The 19,159-nt window shown below is 50.3% G+C and overlaps 6 protein-coding genes across 6 annotated transcripts; 3 read left to right on the top strand and 3 right to left on the bottom strand.

Annotated features, from left to right (window-relative positions):
• Nucleotides 1-16: 16 nt before the first annotated feature.
• Nucleotides 17-3,004, top strand: Z518_02860 (uncharacterized protein; the record flags this gene model as incomplete). The annotated part of the gene is made up of 2 exons (XM_013419886.1): nucleotides 17-400; nucleotides 464-3,004. 2 exons carry the CDS (start codon nucleotides 17-19, stop codon nucleotides 3,002-3,004), a joined length of 2,925 nt encoding a protein of 974 aa, XP_013275340.1.
• Nucleotides 3,005-3,893: 889 nt separating this feature from the next.
• Z518_02859 (uncharacterized protein) lies at nucleotides 3,894-5,952 on the bottom strand (the record flags this gene model as incomplete). Its single annotated transcript, XM_013419885.1, has 2 exons — nucleotides 3,894-4,988; nucleotides 5,044-5,952. The coding sequence occupies 2 exons, from the start codon at nucleotides 5,950-5,952 to the stop codon at nucleotides 3,894-3,896; spliced, it is 2,004 nt and encodes a 667-aa protein (XP_013275339.1).
• Nucleotides 5,953-7,031: 1,079 nt separating this feature from the next.
• On the bottom strand, nucleotides 7,032-7,848 carry Z518_02858 (uncharacterized protein; the record flags this gene model as incomplete). The annotated part of the gene is made up of 2 exons (XM_013419884.1): nucleotides 7,032-7,411; nucleotides 7,500-7,848. 2 exons carry the CDS (start codon nucleotides 7,846-7,848, stop codon nucleotides 7,032-7,034), a joined length of 729 nt encoding a protein of 242 aa, XP_013275338.1.
• A 1,864-nt stretch (nucleotides 7,849-9,712) lies between these two features.
• Z518_02857 (uncharacterized protein) lies at nucleotides 9,713-11,347 on the top strand (the record flags this gene model as incomplete). Its single annotated transcript, XM_013419883.1, has 1 exon — nucleotides 9,713-11,347. One exon carries the CDS (start codon nucleotides 9,713-9,715, stop codon nucleotides 11,345-11,347), a length of 1,635 nt encoding a protein of 544 aa, XP_013275337.1.
• A 1,248-nt stretch (nucleotides 11,348-12,595) lies between these two features.
• On the bottom strand, nucleotides 12,596-13,950 carry Z518_02856 (uncharacterized protein; the record flags this gene model as incomplete). Its single annotated transcript, XM_013419882.1, has 3 exons — nucleotides 12,596-12,792; nucleotides 12,849-13,418; nucleotides 13,473-13,950. 3 exons carry the CDS (start codon nucleotides 13,948-13,950, stop codon nucleotides 12,596-12,598), a joined length of 1,245 nt encoding a protein of 414 aa, XP_013275336.1.
• A 1,560-nt stretch (nucleotides 13,951-15,510) lies between these two features.
• Z518_02855 (uncharacterized protein) lies at nucleotides 15,511-16,754 on the top strand (the record flags this gene model as incomplete). The annotated part of the gene is made up of 2 exons (XM_013419881.1): nucleotides 15,511-16,191; nucleotides 16,245-16,754. The coding sequence occupies 2 exons, from the start codon at nucleotides 15,511-15,513 to the stop codon at nucleotides 16,752-16,754; spliced, it is 1,191 nt and encodes a 396-aa protein (XP_013275335.1).
• Between the last annotated feature and the right edge of the window lie 2,405 nt (nucleotides 16,755-19,159).

Raw genomic sequence — 19,159 nt, 5'->3', positions numbered from 1 at the left:
CGAGGCTTTGAGGAATATGTATGGTGAACCAGATTTTGCTGCTATCCAAACCTGTCTCCGGGTTCTCAATGTCGCCAAATCAGCGTACCCCGCCGTCGTCTTACTTGTCTTTCTCATTGCGTTCGTCACGCATGGCATCAAAACCGCACCCGATGACGGGGACAAGGTCAAGATTCACTCCATGCGTGGGCCTGGAGGAAGACCTCTTCCGATCCGCCGGAAATCCGCCAATCAAGTCAAAGAAGCTGCGGCATTTAAGGACTTACCCAGTGGAACCCAAACAGTCGTCAAGATCGGTCAAATGGGTATCATCCTGACCTTCCTGGCAAATGCCGGCCTCCTCCTTTTTGAGACCCTGTTGAATCGAAAGGATGAATGGTGGCCTGGCCAAAATGCGGTGGTATGTGGATGACATCTCTTTCATCCGTGGCCCTTCTTTATATGGCTAATGTACACAACCTAGATCTACGTGATAGCTTCGACCTTCGTCTGGCTTGTGGTCTTCATCTCTATTCTTGATACGAAGCCTTCACCCAATACTGTCCATTTTGTCACTTGGCTCTCTGCTATCCCTCTGGAGGTGGTCATCATCGTTGCCTGCCTCCAGATTTACACCGTACCTCATCATGAGCCTCGAGTTGGGGATCAACAAGGCGGAAAGTACAGAAAATCGATTACTGGTGGGGAAACCATCGAGGTCATCGTCAACCTGGTCCGGCTGGTTTTGCTCCTTGGACTCTCGTTACTCTTCCTAACCGTCAAGATCAACGTGTTCAAACCCAAGGTTTCCGACTCCACAGAATCCGGCGAAAGGACGCCTTTACTTGATGCCACGGCTACGGAAACAGGTATTCGGCCTAATGGACATGCTCATGGCAATCACCAAGATGGCACAACTTCGGAACCTAAAGAGCACGTTGATGCTTGGGCCAAACCAACCGAAGTTCCCAATATAACGTGGTACGCGTATTTGCGAGGATTTCTCCTCCTCGTACCATATCTCTGGCCCAAGAAGTCACTGAAGTTGCAGCTTCTGGCGGGGACCTGCTTCCTCATCATGGTGGGACAACGGGTGATCAATGTCTTTGTTCCCGTGATGGTGGGCAAAATTACAGACGCATTATCTGGCGACGATGGCAAAGGCGTCCGAGCACCTTGGCTCGACATTGCCCTGTATATCCTGTTCAGGTGGCTTCAGGGATCTCAAGGCATTTTTTCGGCGGCCAGGTCAATTCTCTGGATCCCGGTTGAGCAGTATTCATACCGTGCCATCTCCACGGCCGCATTTGAACATGTCCACGGTCTCAGTGCGGAATTTCACACAGGTAAGCGAACGGGTGAATTGATTTCAGCGTTGAACAAGGGGAGTTCGATCAACTCATTCCTGGAAATGGCCACCTTTCAAGTCGGCCCCATGGTTTTTGATCTTGTTGTGGCCATGGTCTACTTGACGATCAAGTTCGACGCTTACCTCGGTCTGGTTGTGGCTATTGTCACGTTTCTCTACATCTACGTTACCATCCGCCTTGCCTCGTGGCGGGTGACTTTGCGCCGGAACTACGTCAACGCCGATCGAGAAATGGAAGCAGTCAAAAACGATTCTCTCCATTCCTGGGACACCGTCAAATACTTCAACGCCGAAGAGTACGAATTCAACCGCTACAAATCTGCCATCAAGACCATGCAGAGCTTCGAGTACTGGGTCGATGTCACTTTGGCGTACATGAACACCGTTCAGGGTGCGCTCTTCATGGTGGCATTGCTGGTTGCCAGCTTCATAGAAGCGTTTGAGGTCGCTCAGGGTGACCAGACCGTGGGTAATTTTGTGCTCCTCATTACCTACATGGCGCAATTACAGGGTCCTTTGAACTTTTTCGGAACATTCTACCGATCCATCCAGTCGAATCTGATTAACGCCGAGAGGATGTTGGAGTTATTCAAAGAGCAGCCCCATGTGGTTGATCGCGAGGGAGCAGAAACCGTAGATGATTGTTCTGGAGACATCATTTTCGACAATGTGACTTTCAGCTATGACAAGCGAAGACCTGCCCTCGACCGATTATCATTTCACTGTCCTCCGGGGACGACAACGGCTCTCGTGGGCGAATCAGGTGGCGGGAAGAGTACCGTGATGAGGTTGATCTTCCGCTACTACAATCCCGAATCTGGTCAAATCAAGGTTGATGGCAAAGATGTCCAGGATATCACAATCGACTCTCTGCGCAAGTTCATTGGAGTCGTCCCGCAAGACTGCAACATGTTCAATGAATCGATCATGTACAATCTACAATATGCCAATCAAGACGCCTCCCGGGAAGATATTTACAACGCTTGCAAAGCTGCCTCGATCCATGACCGGATAATGGAATTCCCCAATGGTTACGATACTAAAGTGGGTGAAAGAGGGGTGCGTTTGTCAGGCGGTGAGCGTCAACGAGTTGCGATTGCCCGAACCATTCTCAAAAATCCACGCATCACCATGCTTGATGAGGCAACCGCCGCTCTGGATACCGAGACGGAAGAGAAAATCCAGGAGTCATTCAGCACTCTCGCTGAAGGGCGAACGATGATCATCATCGCTCACCGCCTTAGCACGATTGTGAATGCTGATCAGATTCTTGTACTATCTCATGGCACCGTCGTTGAGAGTGGCACTCATGAAGAACTGATCGCTCTGGGGGGAAAGTATTCCAGCATGTGGCGAAAACAGTCTAGGGCACAGAAGGCCGCTGCAGAGGCTGCCGAGTTGAGGACTAGGGCTAAGAAGGCACTGGAAGAAGCCGAGGCCGACAGTGCCAGCGTCAGTGAAGAAGAACTCGAGCATGCTAAGAAGAGAGACAAGACATTCGTCAAAGGACATAAGAGGGTCAATTTCAGCGAGAGTAGTCATTTGCGGGCAAGCTGGCCAGTAGATGATCAAGACGGGGATACTGATGAGAGATCCGACAGCTCTCAAATTAGTCAAGACCATGGCCATCCTGGCAAGCCGCCAGGACATCCTTGAGCCAAAGGAATGAGAGCATAGTGGGATGAATATTGTGGGAAGCTGGATGTCTGTGTTATGTTTGCTTGGAGTGGCTTACATTGCACCTTTATTCAGATGCCGGGATGGGCATTGTCTATCCTATTTACAATTATTTTTCTTGCACATTACTTTCGAGGGTTCACATCACACTAATCATGGCGTTGAGCAATTGGGTAGAGTCACGGCACGAGCACAAAAGACGGTCACAAACCAAATCAAGTCGGATGACGGACCGAACAACATGACTGGCTGATGAATTGAGACGGGCGAAATACGTTACGAAATTAAAAAATTGACAAAGTTGATGAGCGGCCATGGTCGAGGTAAGGAAAAGCATTTGAAATTTTGGCTGTGTGATTTGAGCAGGTAAATTTTTTTTTTTTTTTCAATTTGGCCAGGAAGAATATGGGCCTCACGGCGATGGAGAAAACGGGGTGCCACATGAGGGCCGAGTTTAGTTCGGGGGATTTTTGCTGTTCTATCCATCCACGCCATATTATATCGACATCGTTTAATGGCGCTGCTTTCCGTTGTTGTCGTTTCCGTCCACGCCAAAAGAGGACCGGGAACTTGAGCAGGCTAGCGAGTTAGCAAAGATAGCCCATGGACTTCTTTCCCTCCTTCATTCTCGTGCCTCTTCTTCATTGTAGGAGCACAACTGAATATTTATTTGTCAGAGTCCAGGCGAATCTAAATATCTCTTTGTGCTTGCCAGTGAGTACAAAACTTAGGCCAAGCCGACATGGACTTCTCCCTTTTTTGGTCTTTTCTACGCCGCCACGTCACTGTGCAACGCTTCAAGTTGAAGCGGAGGGAAGGGGAAGGAAGGTGATGTCAGGTACAAAAGTCAACGTACGATTCGAAACTTTCAAAACCGCCGTTTCTTCTTGCCGCCAGCATTGGACGCGAGTGCACGTTTCAGCTCCATGCGTCGACGGTCAGCTTTTTGATCTTCCGTTTCTTCTTTAGGCTTTTGCTCTTTCTCCTCTGCTTTCTCTCCTTGCTGTGCGGGCTCTGGCTCCGCCGCAGCTGCTGACCTCGGGCCTGCATTGGATTCAGGATGATGTGCGAATTTTGCGTGTCGTTTCGATGTAGAAGGGGACGGAGACGGGGATGGAGAACCTGTTGCATCCGAGTCAATCGCTTCATCGTCGGCAGGGGTGTCTTTCATCTCGACGTCGACGCGAGCTTTTGTCCGGGATTTCTTCTCACTCGATTCCGGCGAAGGCCCAGTGGAAGAGCCTGTCTCTCGCCGTTTGCGACCGCCTAGTCTGCCGAGTCTCCGTTTCGGAGTCGAAACTGAGGCCGATGCTACTGTGGGGGATCTTTGATAGGATTCATCCTGTGGCTCTGGCGAGACGCTTGCGCTTTGCTCGTTGCTGGGCTTTGCTGTAGCGGGCTTCTGAGCAAGACGACCCAGGCGGTGCCGTGGTGATGACAAAGTATGAGGCCCGTCTAGACCCAAGTGTGCCTCGGATTCAGTGCCACGGCTCTGAGGACGAGATTGAATTTGTTCGGATTGTTCTCTTGCGCGGGCAACGGGTGAGATGCTGCGAGACGGTGAAGGCGTTGCATGTGATGGTGTTGGGAATTTTTTATTCCTCAGCGTGCCCAATCTAAATTTTTGACTGGATCGAGTTGTAGTGTCTTGATGCTTTGGCGGTGGTTGGGAATCTGAATCGGAGCGGTCATCTGAAGCAGTGGCAGTAGATGTGGCGGTTGATGCGTCTGACTGACGGCGAAGCGGCGAAGAGGATTGCCCTGCGGAAGAAGATGATTTAGGACCAGATTTAGACCCTCCAAACGCCTTGATAACTTTGCGTCGAGCTAGGCTGCCGATTTTGGAAGGTTTCGTTCGTCTGGAAGGGGGTACTTCCTCCTCGGTATTATCTTCTGCCTCTGCTTGCGCCGTCTTTCTGGTCTCCGGGCTCTTTGACTTCAAGAGCGGAGGCGTCGGTTGTCTCTGTGACGAATTAGACTCATGATGAGTACAGACGTAGGGGTATTGCGCCGTTTACCTCAAAATCGTCGTTGGAGTCCGTTGAATCATCACCAGGGTCTTGCTGTTGTTGGGAGGCTTTCCTTGCAGCCGCCCTTAACTGGGTGCCGTTGTCACCATTATTGTCCAAGGTACCTGACGACGAGAGACTTTTCACCCAACTTTCATGTTGAGACTTCGTATGCGCAAAGCACTTTTCACAGCCACGGACGAGATTGGCTAATCCGGTGCGGTCAGCGCCTTCGTACCCTTCGTCCTTGAAGAACCGCTCCGACCATGACGTCTCTTCAAAAGCAGCCATCCCTGGCACATACTTCTTGGCGTCTGCGACGGAGACATGGCCGTATTTGTGTGGAGTGAAGCCTGTGATACCGGGAAAGATTAAGCCCAGGTCAACGGCCGAATTGCCAATTCTATCAAGCAGCCGCGAAATTACGTGGTCCTTGTCTTTGATGATCTGGTGTAGTGACTCGATTTTGTCGTGAGATATGGATATTTCATGCAGACTGGGGCGAAGGATGTGTTCAGCCAATTCAGATGCATTCTGGGGTTCGAGCCTGAAGGTCCATTCCAAGGGTCTTAGTGGGCGTGGAAGTTCGACTGTTGTCCGGAGAAGTAGGATATCTGTGCCCCTTCCATCCTCTCTGACGAGAGCATTCTTGCCCTCCTTCAGGCTTTCGCGGATTCTGGACAGTAAGACCCCAAACTGGTCAGTTGAGGCAGATGGATCGATACTCGCATGCTGGCGGGCAGCTTCTGTGATAATATCGTCTCTGTCCAATGAGACGCTCCACAAAGATATCAGGTCAGTTAGAAGAAGTGTGAATGAGTCCTTCTGAGCAGTGAATGCGTAGAAGAGTTTAGGACATTGTCGTCGAGAAGGGAGCTGGAGTTGTTGCCAGCCTTCATTCGCAGTGCCTGGCCTCATGACTGAAGAAGCACCACTTACATGATCTCTTGACGCTGTATGATAAGCGATATTGACCGGCATGCATCCAAGTAGCCTATGACCTATGCCGGAGAGGCGCTCTGAATAAGGTGGTTGTTGGAAGAGGATGGAAAGGCATCAATTCCGGTGACCCACAGAACTGTGATGCGCAGATCCTGGCACTTGGCAGCCTTGCCTGTGCTGGGATGATATACAAGCGGCCCTCAATGCCAGAATATCCCAAGACTTTCAGAATCTTCGACAAGAGACTTCCGAAGCATGAGAAACTGACGCTTACACAGCAATAAAGGACCATTATTCGCAGATTAGCAAACCCGGCCTTCTCTGGCACAGAGGGGAGGATAAAACGCCAGGGTTATGCCCACACCTATGGCAACGAGACCCGATGACCGGTTAGTGAGTGCGCTTCCCATTTCCGATCGAGAAGATCTATCTCCATGGTAGCCATCCCTTGACGCCATCTAGACTATTGGTGAGACTGTAGGCAATGGCTCCATTGACGACACCGGCAAAGAGCATGGTACAGCATACAACTTTTTTTTTTTAAGTCCCGTCTCGCTTATACCATAGCATTAGGAACAACGGGTAAGCTTGGAATGATTGCATCATGGTTAGGGACGAGCACTTGACTAGAACACGCATGATTATGTCGTACCTGAGTCAAAGCCCGTTGGGGAGGGAGGGGAATGGATTTACGCTCAAGACACACGTCAAGGATGGCATCAAATATTGTATGGGACACGATAAGATGGTTGAAAAACCAACTTGGGCTTGATAAGATGCAGTTGTTGAGTGAACGGCTCGCTAATAGTGCAAACGGTACTGCTACCGCTGCTGGTACGGGTCAATCATCTCGGCCTTCTCACGACGACGTCAGGACCCAGGAGTTTACGGAGAATGCAATCTTCGACTCTCCAGGGGCCGATCTGATTGTTTGGGATTCTTTGCTCAATTTACTGGAAGACTTTGATGTTCCGCCACAGTTTTGGCCACTATGGGGTGCTATCCAAGGTAGAGTATATCCGTTTCTGCGTGAAAAGAGAGAGCGTGTCCTAAATTCAAGAGTTTGCTTTTTCAGAGCTCTTCATGGCATCAAGTCGATCCCTCATCGACCGGAAGAATACCTTCAACTCCTCTTCTGTCCGAGGAGACGCTGGGATCTTCTTCGCCCTCGCCACCGCAGGTCTAGCATCGATCTTCTGCACCCACTTCTCCACACTCGGCCACTCACTGAGGTCGAAGTCGAGGACTAGTGGACTTACTCGAATCCAGCAGTAACTTGCGATGTCCGCGATAGTGTATTTGTCTCCGGCTAGCCAGTCGGCTTGGGAGAGACGCGACTCCAGCACGCCATAGAGCCGATTCGTTTCATCCGTGTAGCGCTTGATCCCGTAGGAAGAATGAACCGGGGCCATGACGCGGAAGTGGTGACATTGTCCTACATGTATTGACGGTGTCAGTTCCTCTGCTCACAATGAGTCTGCACAATTGCAAAGCAGTGGTAGCGAAAAGGGAAGTCTAGGAACCTTGCATCGGCCCGATTCCTCCCATCTGGAACATCAGCCACGATACCATTTCGTAATACTCTGGCGTGCCATACTTGTACGAAATAGTATTGTCCAGATCGTACATATCGGTCAGATATAGCATGATAGCACCGGACTCAAAGACCTTCAGGTCTCCGTCCGTCAAGGCAGGGACTCTGCCATTCGGATTAATCTCGATGAACCAGGGCTCTTTCTGCGCGCTCTTCGTGATGTCGATGAGCTGATGGTCGTACGTGAGACTTAGTTCCTCTAGGACAATGGCGCCTTTCAAACCATTGGGCGTGGTGGTTGTGTAATACTTGAGGTTGTTGTAGGGAGGTCCCGACATTATGCAAGGAGGAATTTTTGAGGGCTACCTCGGTTGCTGGTCGAGGCGTAGAGTGAAATGACTGGGGTTTGAGATACTTATCTCCCAGGTCGAGGGCCTGCCGCCCGGGACTGTCGGAGGACCAGCAGGAGAGCTTATGCAAAGCTCCTGTCCCATTAATGCGCGATAAGGAGGAGGAATAAGGCCGAGTGGATCTCGATCGTGCTTTGGGGTAAACCCGATCCTAGTCATATGCAGGTGCGCTGAACTAATGCTCCCCGTACTTTTCAGAACAATCCAATGAGAGGAAATCTGAAGTTTCTTTTCTTTTCGTCCGAAAGCCCAAAGACCCTATGTGATGACACAGAGACTCGGGAATTTCCCCATCTGACAAATTCTTAGAAAGGTTATAAGGGTCCATTGATCACCAAGGATCTTGAAAAATGATTGTGATCGTGGATACCCCAGATATGTCGGCTGGGGCTATCTCCACAAATATTTGCTTGGTAAGGTTCTTTTGTCTCATGTGTTCCAGGAAATAGAACGGCATGGTCATCCCTTCGGACGGGCCCTAGGTCTGAGACAAATCTTCAGGCTTCATTGCATGTATTGGTTCGGTAGAAGAAAGGGACCGACCATATTCTCAGCCAGAAACAGTCGTGCTTCGTATTAGTAGTGAAACTCCAGCTCTACCACGGATATCGCAGACATCGGGCTAGAAGATACAGGATTCCTGTGTAATAATGTCCAGGGGGTTTCCCCGGGCTGGGAATGCCCAATCATAATAGTGAGCGATCCTTCCCTCTGCGCGGGCCATCATACTCCTGTCTCCCAATCCAACAACTTCTAGGGTACTTATCAAGTAGGTGGTAGACTCCCCGAATCATTGATCATCCTTCTGACCTTGCCTTTGGCCCTGTTTACGTCCGTGAAGTAGAACCTGGAGATGCCTTGGAGGTGGAAATTTTGGACCGACAAACAGCAGACTGGGGTTGGACCGCGATTGTACCAGGATTTGGACTGCTATCCGACGAATTCCCTGAAGCTAGGCTCAAGATATAACAACTCTCGAAGCTGGAAGATAAGCCATACGCCGAGTTCAAAGAGGGTATTCGCAACCCCGTAGGCCCTTTCTTCGGGTGATGGGTGTTCCGCCCCTGGTGAGGATGGAAATATCGACTGTCAACGCTTTAGAGCGGGCGCCCGTCTGACAGACATGCAGCCCAAGGAGACTGGGGGGTATGTGGGTCTGCCATTGGAACACCTATGAAAGCCAAGCTTACCATCTGAAAGAATCATGACTGGGTTGCCTTCTCCCTATTATTGCCGATGCCCTGTTCAAAACGCTTGTCAAAGGGTGCGAGGACCGCGGGTGCTATGCCACCCTCGACATTGATTCCGACCTGCTTCAGGCCTCAGTCACTACTTGGCACATACAAAGCCCCTATAGCGGGTTGAGGCCTATATTTTGGCTAGCGTTGCTGTGGACCTGAAATGGGCCGAAGCAGTTGATATGCTCAGCTTTGCTGTGGCAGCGAGTTCTGTCACTAAATATCTTCGTCGAAGAGGCAAAGATAGATTATATGGGTTCAAATTTCTGATACAGGTAGTCCTCCTAGGTTTCCGCTGCTCGATACCTACCTATTTGTGACATATCTACACCTTGTTTGCCTCTGAATTTGAGCGATTCAATTTCTCGCAGCCTTGCTTCACGTGATAGTAGATGATGGGGAGGCTGGGGATACTTTTGACCTACGCAGCCACAGATGAGGCGGGAGGCCACAAGCTGTGGCTGGCTGCATTAAGCGAAGCCGAGGTTTAGGCGACAGGCTCCGACAACTGCGATTTGACTCGAAGAAAATTTCTTTGGGAAAATATCTTCGAAATGAACGATCACACTAACCACCACCAGCGAAAGCGGTCTCGGTCCCCATCGCCATGGCGAAATCCCCAAAGTCAAAGACATTATCGAGAACGAGATGCGTTGTCAAGACGAGACGACGGGCGACAGCAGAGATGGTCCCATAAAGATCAAATGAGAATCAATCAGCTACAAGAAGACGAGCGTATGAGGCAATGGGTGGCCCAAGAAGATGACTTTGTCCTAAGGCAGGCCAAGAAAAAGGCAGAGATTCGAGTCAAAGAGGGCCGAGCAAAACCTATCGATTGGCTGGCTGTGACGCTTCGAGTCGTTGACCCTACGAGAACTGCCTTGGATGATGAAGTTGAAGAGAACGACCTTGAGTTTATGGACCCAAACAGCGTCTTTGATGGGCTCTCCGAACCACAGCTTTCTGATCTCCGCAAGGATATCGACACCTATATGAACTTGGAGACAAATAGGAAGAACAGAGATTACTGGCGTACGATGCAGATTATTTGCAAGGACAGACAGAAAAAACTGCGAGCATTAGGACCTGAGGGAAGGGCAGTGAGTTCTGTCGCGTCTGATATCGACAGACTTTTGGGCCCAAAGACGTATGAGCAGCTGGAAGTTTTGGAAGGCCAAATACGGACGAAACTGGAGTCAAATGAGCCAATTGACACAGATTATTGGCAGCAACTGCTTGACAGCTTATTGGTCTGGAAGGCCAAGGCAACGCTCAAGAAGCTCTATCAAGATGTTCTTGATTCGCGATTGAAGCAACTGAGGAAAGAGAATGAGCTGATAGCACATCAAGTTCAGCAGCAGCTGAGCAATGCCACTACGCAAGCACCGGAGCCCTTCAAATACTCCAAAGATCTGGACCCGGATCCGTTACTGGAAATTCCGTCGAAAGATAAGGGCTTGGAGGTTTTCGACGAAAACACATTTCTACAAAATGTTGCCGCAAGCAGACGGAAAGTCCTTCAGATGGGCTATGTGCCGGCGCCAAAGACAACAACTGCGACCGCTCCGAAGATATCATCTCAGCCTCGTCTGTCAGGACAATCTCAACCCCCCGATCCGACAAGCCGTTTTGACCACACTTCTTCCGCCGACGACTCTTCCACCACCAAAGCACTCTTCGACCGTGACGTCGCCAAAGGCGTCAATGAGGATGAGGAGATCTTCGCCGGTGAAGAAGAAGTGCCCACCACATCACCAGACTCCAAACCGCTCTGGAGCGGCAAATACCGGCCCCGGAAACCGAAATACTTCAACCGCGTACAAATGGGCTACGAATGGAACAAATACAATCAAACACATTACGACCACGACAAACCCCCTCCAAAAGTCGTCCAGGGCTATAAATTCCACATTTTCTACCCAGACCTGATCGACCCGACCAAGGCGCCTACCTACAAAATTATACGCGAGGGCGGGCGGAAAAAGGGCCAAACCATGGCTCCTGCGGGTGAAGAAGATACGTGTATCATTCGCTTCATGTCGGGTCCGCCATATGAAGATATCGCGTTTCGCATCGTCGATCGCGATTGGGATTACTCGGCCAAACACGACAGGGGGTTCAAGAGTACGTTTGAGCGAGGCATTTTGACACTGCATTTTAGTTTCAAGAGGATTGTTTACCGGAAATAAAGTAAAGAAGCAGGCATGGCATCGTCAGGATGGACATTTTCAGAGAGGGAGAGTTGGTGTCTGTGTCTGCTTGGGTCCCAATGATTACAGCCGAGATGCTACTGTAGACGCTAGTATCAGTACCGATCAGTGCTCACAGCCTCAGGAGTTGGGGGCTCAAATCACTGCATCTAAGCGAGCTTACTCTATAGCTGACGTCGAGCTGATGAGGCCTGATCCCCGAAGGACTTTCAGCTCTAGCTCGATGCGGTTGTCGTGCTCTGCTTTGTGCGCATTCAACATCATCTTGCCAATGGTTCCCAAAAACACGCCAGAAATCTTACGGTCCTCTGTTCTTTGCTCATTGCTAACTGAATCAGCCCTTTCCTGTTTCTGTTTCCCCTATCTTACTTTCCGTTTCTCTAAAGCTTCCCCCCCACCCGGCGCCCCTGGGGCAATCCAGCTCAAGGAAGGGTGAGGCCGCCGCGGAATCCTGCGGACGCAGCGCCGATATGTATTTCCTCTCATTTCCCATTCCCATTGCCCTTTGTGGTCGGTCCTCTACAGCTCCCCTCACTTCTTAAATGAGCTGATCTGATCTGACCTGCCCCGAATTGACGGGTTACCGGCTCGAACACCTAGCTTGTCCGTCAGGGCACCAATTCCCAGTCTCAGCCTCATGATCTGCAAGTGTTAGGGTGATACAAAGCGTCCGGCCTCAGCATCGTTACCAACCAGAGATGTCTGGCACGCGGTGGGATTGAATTGTCGGTGTAAGAGTGTATGAATGACGCATTTGAGCGAGCGAGCGGATTGCGTGTTGTTTGTGGGCCGTGTGCTGCGAGCCTCTGGTCAGAAATTTTCTTCGTGAAAGGTTTGTTTTACTCGTCGTTGAGACGAATGGCGTGCTGCATGTAGTGGAGCTGAACTCATACAAGAAACAAGACGAACAGATTTTGAAGAGCTCTTGGTCATTATTTCGGTCTCCGTTCGAAGTTGGTAAGTGGTATCTCTCTTTCTACGCCTGAAATCAAGAAGATTCCCCTATTCATCCGCCCATTATTCTCACATGCAAGAGGCTTAAATCCAACGCTAAAAACGATTCGAGGAACACGACGTCGCGACTTCCCCCCAGCGCCGGCTTTTGTTTCGTCTGAGGCAAAAACTCCCCCAATCTCTCAGCCAACACTAAAATCGACCTAGAATTGGGCCAGCGGTATTCGTCAAATGGTACCGAGCGTAATAGTACAACGAGGTCAGAGATGATGATCAAGGCTCAGGTTCTGGTTCCTTCGTGGCTTCGTGCTCCGAGTCATTCGGGTCGAGCTTCTTGTGCGCTTTCTTCTCTGATGGCACGATGCCGCAGTCCTCTTCCCAGGTTACGGTTTCCTTGTGCATTTCGCGTCGAATCCAAGGGATGGCGATCGCCGTCCAAACACCAGCCCAGAAGAAGGGGACACCCCAGCCTAGGTTCGGGTTAGCTGTTGTAAAATGAGTGCCAAGGGGGCATTCAAAAACTCACCAATGCCATATGCCACGTGCTTAGGAACTGGGTGAATAACAACAACGACTGTACATGCGATGGCGACGACCAGCGAAGGGATGGACCAAAATAGCGATTGTTGCTTGATCATCCTTCTGAATCGCGGGCTCGCGTTATATCTGGCAGCCAATGCTTCACGGTATGGTCTGCCCGCGTTTGCATTGACCGCAACAATGTCCTCAATGATATAGTAGACACCTGGGTAGACATCACCGCCTTTCGGTGTCGAGCTGATTCGGAATGGAGCTTTTCGACCGGAAAGACTCCACATGGTGATAATGAAGATACTGCCCCCCAAACAGAAGAGGATTGCCGGACCGGGCATGGAGAGAACGCGTAACCACACGATATGTGGCGCGCTGCCAACAATCAGGAGCGCTGTGACGGCTGTGATGGTCAAAACAAGGATCCAGTGTGTAATATCAAAAGCCCATCTATTCGACGTCCCCAATGGCCGGAAAAAGTTTTCGGGCTTTATCAGTCTCCAGGATCGAACGGCAAATTCGACGTAGGTTGGGCCTCCCCAGATGGTAGCAACGACAGCGAAAACTAGGTTCGCGTTAGTAATGCTTTGCGAATACGCCTGTTGTGGTGTTGATTTACCTATCCATCCCTCCACGTTGCCAGCAAAAGTCATGGTATAGTATAACACAATAGGGACAACACAAGCATCCACCACCATAATGAATATAGTGAAGAACAACTTCCATCTCCGCCAGCCATATCTCCAGGTAAAAGGAAGCTGTGGCAGAAGGGTCGGATTCTGAGCATAGTATTCTTGTAACGTGCTCGCTCGTCTTCGGAATTCTTTTTTGGTGGCAGCCCGACTGTCATAATATGCATCCCTCTCCGGTTCGTCTTGACTTCGCCGTCTCTTGTACTCTCTGCTCCTTTTTCGACCAGACGCAGTACTGAGGCCGGTGTCGACGGCACTCAGAGTTTGACTCGGGGAGGGTTCAAGGGCTGGATGGCTCTCAGGACTGAAATGGACATTTCGTGGCTCTCGGTTAGGAGTTGAGGGCGGATAAGCACCACGCTCTTGCTGGAGACTGACACGACTGCCTCGCACGACTTCGGGCATGGTGGGATGTTTGGCTGTGCACAGGAAGGGAGGTGAGAGGGAATAGATACAAGCATCCTCAGAAATGAGAGAATCCACGGAGGTATAGGAAGGTTCCGGAAAGGTTGATCTAGTCCCGCCAGGAGGGTACTGCTGGATTGGGCTTGAGGCGTAGACAACTAGACGACATTATGACGGCCACGGCCTTGAATTGGACATGGGTCACCACCGTAACAGTCAGCGTAGTCAGCATGCAACACTTTCGGCCCTCTGCATCCTATTGGCTGGGGTTCCCACAGGGTGATGGAGGGCGGAAGGCGTTTCCTTCCGGCTTGGCGCCGAGCCTGAAAAGCCGTCTTATCTAATCTCATCATGTGTCTTCTCCTGACCGACATACACCGCCTCACGCCTTTGTCTCGCCTTGCATTTATCATCTCATGTTATGAGAGCCAACGGGAGTATCATTTCCATGGGGCCAATCCAAAGGTACCTTTTGTCTTCCTCCCACTTCTCCTATTACCAAAGGACCCAAACCAGGCCGACGCTCAAGTGTACATGTTGCCGTTGAGCAGGCAATATTGACCCTGTACTTCCGGTTAGAGTCAATTTGCGTTGTCCTCAGTAAATTCTGAGGTCCCTTGCAAACCCGGGCACACTCATCCTGGGGTTGCAAGGACGTTTGAGGACTACGGCTCCATTTGATATGACCTGGCCCAGAGAAATCCAGGTCACTCAGGTATTTGAGAAGCCTTCCCACACACGGGGCACCACAACAGCTGTTCCCTCACCTCATAAACCACCGAGATCTCCTGTCTTCGACAGCCTGATCTCCTTATTTGATAGGGTGGCCGGTCACCTGAGGTATGCCCCCCTTTCAGAACACGGCGTGGCTTCACAGGCAGAGAAGAAGAAATGACAAGGCCAAATTTGACGGTGCGGGATCAGTGTGTGCGTTACTGCAGAATGGCGATGTGAACCCAACTAGCTGCGCTCATCTGCACTCGTCCGACCAAGACAGCCGTTGTGCTTGCCTCACGTTGTACAAAGCGCTCCGCATCTTGGTCGTGAATTGATTGGACAAGGCACACACTAGAATGACCGAAATGCTCTGGGTAGATGTGATACAGTACAGTATTGCGCTAGCATACAAGAGGTGAATCTAGGCTTTTTCTCCTGCTGAAGAACTGATATGATGTTTTGGTCAGGAACCCTTGTTTGCCGTTCCCGCCGCTCAGCTCCCAGCCTGTTTGCATGAATTTCCCATTCCCTTCATGTACCATCATCTGGGTGCAGTTCACGACCAGTTTTTAACTGTCCATCGTGCAATTCCGACCTTTTACCTTTCTTTATTTAGACTGACATCCCCTTAACTCTGGCCATTTTCCTGCGCTCTTGAATTCATTGTCTATCAATCCAATCCAGGATCATTCGTCCCCAGCTTGCCTCTTCTTGGGACTTTGACCATAAAAGGTCAATTACTCGCCGTCTTCACCCTGGCATGGTATACCAAAGAAGTGTCCCTGGTCAGTTATTAGACAATCCAGAATTGCCGACGCTGGCAACCTGTGGAAATTGGCCAAAATGGAGAATGAGAGTTTGCCTCACCATTGCCAGCCTTGCACCAACCGGGTGAATTCTGAGCTCTCCCGCATGACAAGTGTGTTAAGCCGGCAAAATTCCCATCCCTCCTCTTCTGGAGCTCCACAACCGCAAACATACTCAGGCGAGTACTATCAGGAAGTGCACCCTCTTCCCAAACTCGAAAGCCTCGACGAGTGGTGTGTCCTTCCGATTGCCCGCCATGATTCTCATCCGCAAACGACAACTCAACTTCAACTTTCCGACATAGAGTTAGGACCAACGTGGACCACCGAGCAGACTTATCCAGAAGCCATGAACGGCCGAGTTGAACCAACTTCTGTGCTGGAAGACTTTGCTCTCTCGCCATTTGCTGCTTCAAATCCAGTATCAGGCAATTGCTCTACGTACTACTATTTTGGGGAAGGTGGGACTAGGAGTCCATGGCCATTGCCGTCAGAGTTCGCTCACTGCAGACCTTTGATGTTGGTAGGGGAAGATGAAGAAGCATCCAATGACAAGCCATACGCAGTATTGATCTACGAGGCGTTGATGCAGGCTCCTGGCCATAGGATGCTGCTGAGAGATATCTACGAGTGGTTCCGCCTCAACACGTCAAAGCCTCACGAGTCTGGCTCGAATGGATGGCAAAATAGCATCCGGCACAATTTATCCATGAACAAGGTTTGTTGTAAGTGCCCTGGTATCAATCTGCCACTTACTAATGATAGTCTCAGGCGTTTGAAAACGACAGAGACCATTCCCACGGCCATTCGAGAAAAGCCAACAGTGCCTGGATATTGACCAAAGACGCCGTTAAGAACGGAGTTCAGTCCACGACGAGATACCGCAAAACTGGAGGGGCCAAAAGATCGTTGGCCAGTCAAGTACCTGCCATCCAACGTCAAAGATCTGGTGCCAAAGGTGGTCGAGCAGCACGTCGCGCTGCCCGCCAGAGGCGTCAAGAGCGGTCTTTCGTCTCTGATCGTCCTCCTTCCGGCAGCCCAGCCACCCCTTCGTATTCGGACGTTAGCAACTACCACAAATTTGAATACCACAACCTTCAACCAGCCATTCGAAGTTGGCCCATGACGCCCGTAGAAGGCAATCACAATCTGGGAGATGATGTGCTCCAGGACGCGTCTCTGTCACCACTAAGCCCACGGGATTACAAGGTTCAGCATCGCCGTTTTGGAGATGAGAGCTTGTATGTACAAAGTCTTCTATTGCGATCAACAGGGAGTTAGCATTTGAGCGAACAGGTCAGATATCACGCCGACTGAAAACTGAAATCTTCACAACGCAATGGTCTCGGATTGGGTGGCTTGCATGGATCTAAGGGAGAGCCCACCAAGATTTGGTATAGACTCGGGCAGAAGCAGTCCGATGCGGGTGTGCTACCATGCAAGACGGTTGGTTGCGTGGAGGGTTTTCTTTGGCAATTTTTATTTTGGCATATCTTGATGCCGTTTTGGAATTTGGATACGTGGACGATGATCGCGTCAATCGCTGGAATCAGAACACTTTGACGCGAGAGGAGTGTTTGAGGACTCGAGTCTTCGACTGACACTGGCGGGAAGCGGAATATATTCTAGGAGCCTTTGGACAGTAACATACATGATCCACTCGTAGCTATCCAACGGTAGACGTGATCGGTCGCCTCCGGAACCATGGGTCAAGAATGCCCATTCCATATTTGCGGTTCTAGAGTGGCTCTGCTTCGCCTATCTGATCGCAGCCTTATCATCAATTTTCTTCTCCTATCTCTACCAAAACCAGCTGAGACCAGAGTCGCGAGCTGGATCATCTTGAATATTGAGAAAGTATCGTACCTATCACCGTGTTCGCTACCATTCAGCTCTGTGCGTGAATTATTCGCTTTCTCTCTTATACGTTCATGATCCTGGTAAGATGGGACGATTATGCGCTGGCAGCTTCGTGCTCGCTTGCAGGTTCAGATTTCAAGATGGCTCTAGAGCCCTTCCCGATCACATCAAACAATGCCAGACAGATCTCCGACAATTGACAACCAACCCAAGAGGTCCCACAGCTGGGGTTGGCAACCAGACTTGCCAGGCAGACGGTGCCGTAAGTTACCTGGAGACAACCCGGGGATGACATCCGTCCAGGATTTGGCAAGCGAGGTCACATCATGCCCGAGATTCAAACAATTTTCTACGAACTAATGCACGAGCTCGTTTCATGATCAGTACCTCAGTTTTCTGCCTCATTGATCTGTCGACCGAAAACCCGTTGACAACCGTTGAGGCGGTACGGGCCCATGGGAGAAACTCTGAAGCTACTTGTTAGCTTTCTCAAGGAGTTCAGCATCTCACTTTCCAGGACAAAAATAAATTTACCATCAATGTTGATCTATCACTGCCGCCGAGTCCAGATTGCAGCTGAACTGGTCAAGCGAAACTCGTAAACTGCTAACAAAGGCACAGAATACATTCTACCGCCAGACGACAGATGGCCAGGGCGATATGCAGTCTTTGCGCTTTCCAACCTTGTTGAAGCCCGATGGGTACCCCTAGTCACTTTTCCTCAGAGATGTTCCAGGCAGCGTGTTGGCTGCTCTTACTGCTTTGGGCAAAGGATACGTCAAGACTTGAGCAAAGTCCAATGCAGCAGAGTGGGTTTCGAATATCAAAAATAGTTAGAATCTGATTAGAGTGTCCTTCCTGCATAATTTGAAATTTTGGTATGGATGCTAATCGAGAAACATGAGGACCCATGGTATTCTCAAAATCGAACATATTTCAGTCAATGAATGTTGCAAGTACGTGTGAACACAGCTGTATCAAGGCTGCAGAATTCCAGTGTAGATCGAGAGCCAGAGCTGTCGTTGGAAGCCTGAATATTCGTCGCCCAAAGAGGCGTCCTTCGAAAGCCACTTCGCCAACTTGCATGCTAGCTGCTGCGGGAGTTCAAAGGTACGTCCCTGGACAAAAATTTTCCCTCATATTCAAGAAGATGTCGGTGAGCAAAAACGGGACAAGTACTTGGGCTCTGGATTCGAATCTGAGTCTAGACATTTCACTTGGAACGCTCAACAAAATGTCGAGGGCGGCAAAATGCTTGGGTTCCCGAGACATCCGAATTCCAGACTACGGTCTCCTTTACACGGATAAAAGTCCAAGCGATAAATCACTTTCCTTTTGGCGAGCCTGTAGTCAGCTCAACCGGGCTGTCGAGGATGCGGCACAATTCTGCACGGCCTTCCCAGCGCCATCTACCTCCATACAGCGACTAAACTCCTTATCCTCATCCTAGCCTGAAGAGTGAACGTCATCTGTACTTTGCGCAAGACTACCGACTTGGGTGTCAACCTCTGATGCAATTCTCCGAAAATCCCTGTCCCTGTTAGCGGTAAGAATGTGCCCTGGCATATGCTAGGTAACGTATGACAGTAGTATTGGACCTGGAACTTCACAGCGTATGTCAACGTCAAGTTTCCTTGCACTTGTCTGACAACAACCTCGCGCACGAGGTGCTGCTCGAGGGTGCCCGGCATCGCTTCTTGCATTTCTTGCCGAGAGTAGTCTTCGACCAAATATCTTTCACAATCACTATGATGGCCAACAAGTTCCCTCCTACTCTCACAGGCCTGGGTTGTGATGACGTCTTTGTGTTGGGAGGGAAGTACGTT

The sequence above is a fragment of the Rhinocladiella mackenziei genome (assembly GCF_000835555.1).
Source record: "Rhinocladiella mackenziei CBS 650.93 unplaced genomic scaffold supercont1.2, whole genome shotgun sequence".
NCBI lineage: Eukaryota > Fungi > Ascomycota > Eurotiomycetes > Chaetothyriales > Herpotrichiellaceae > Rhinocladiella > Rhinocladiella mackenziei.
Note: the sequence above shows the minus strand (reverse complement) of the source record. Positions and strands in the feature narration are given on the sequence as shown.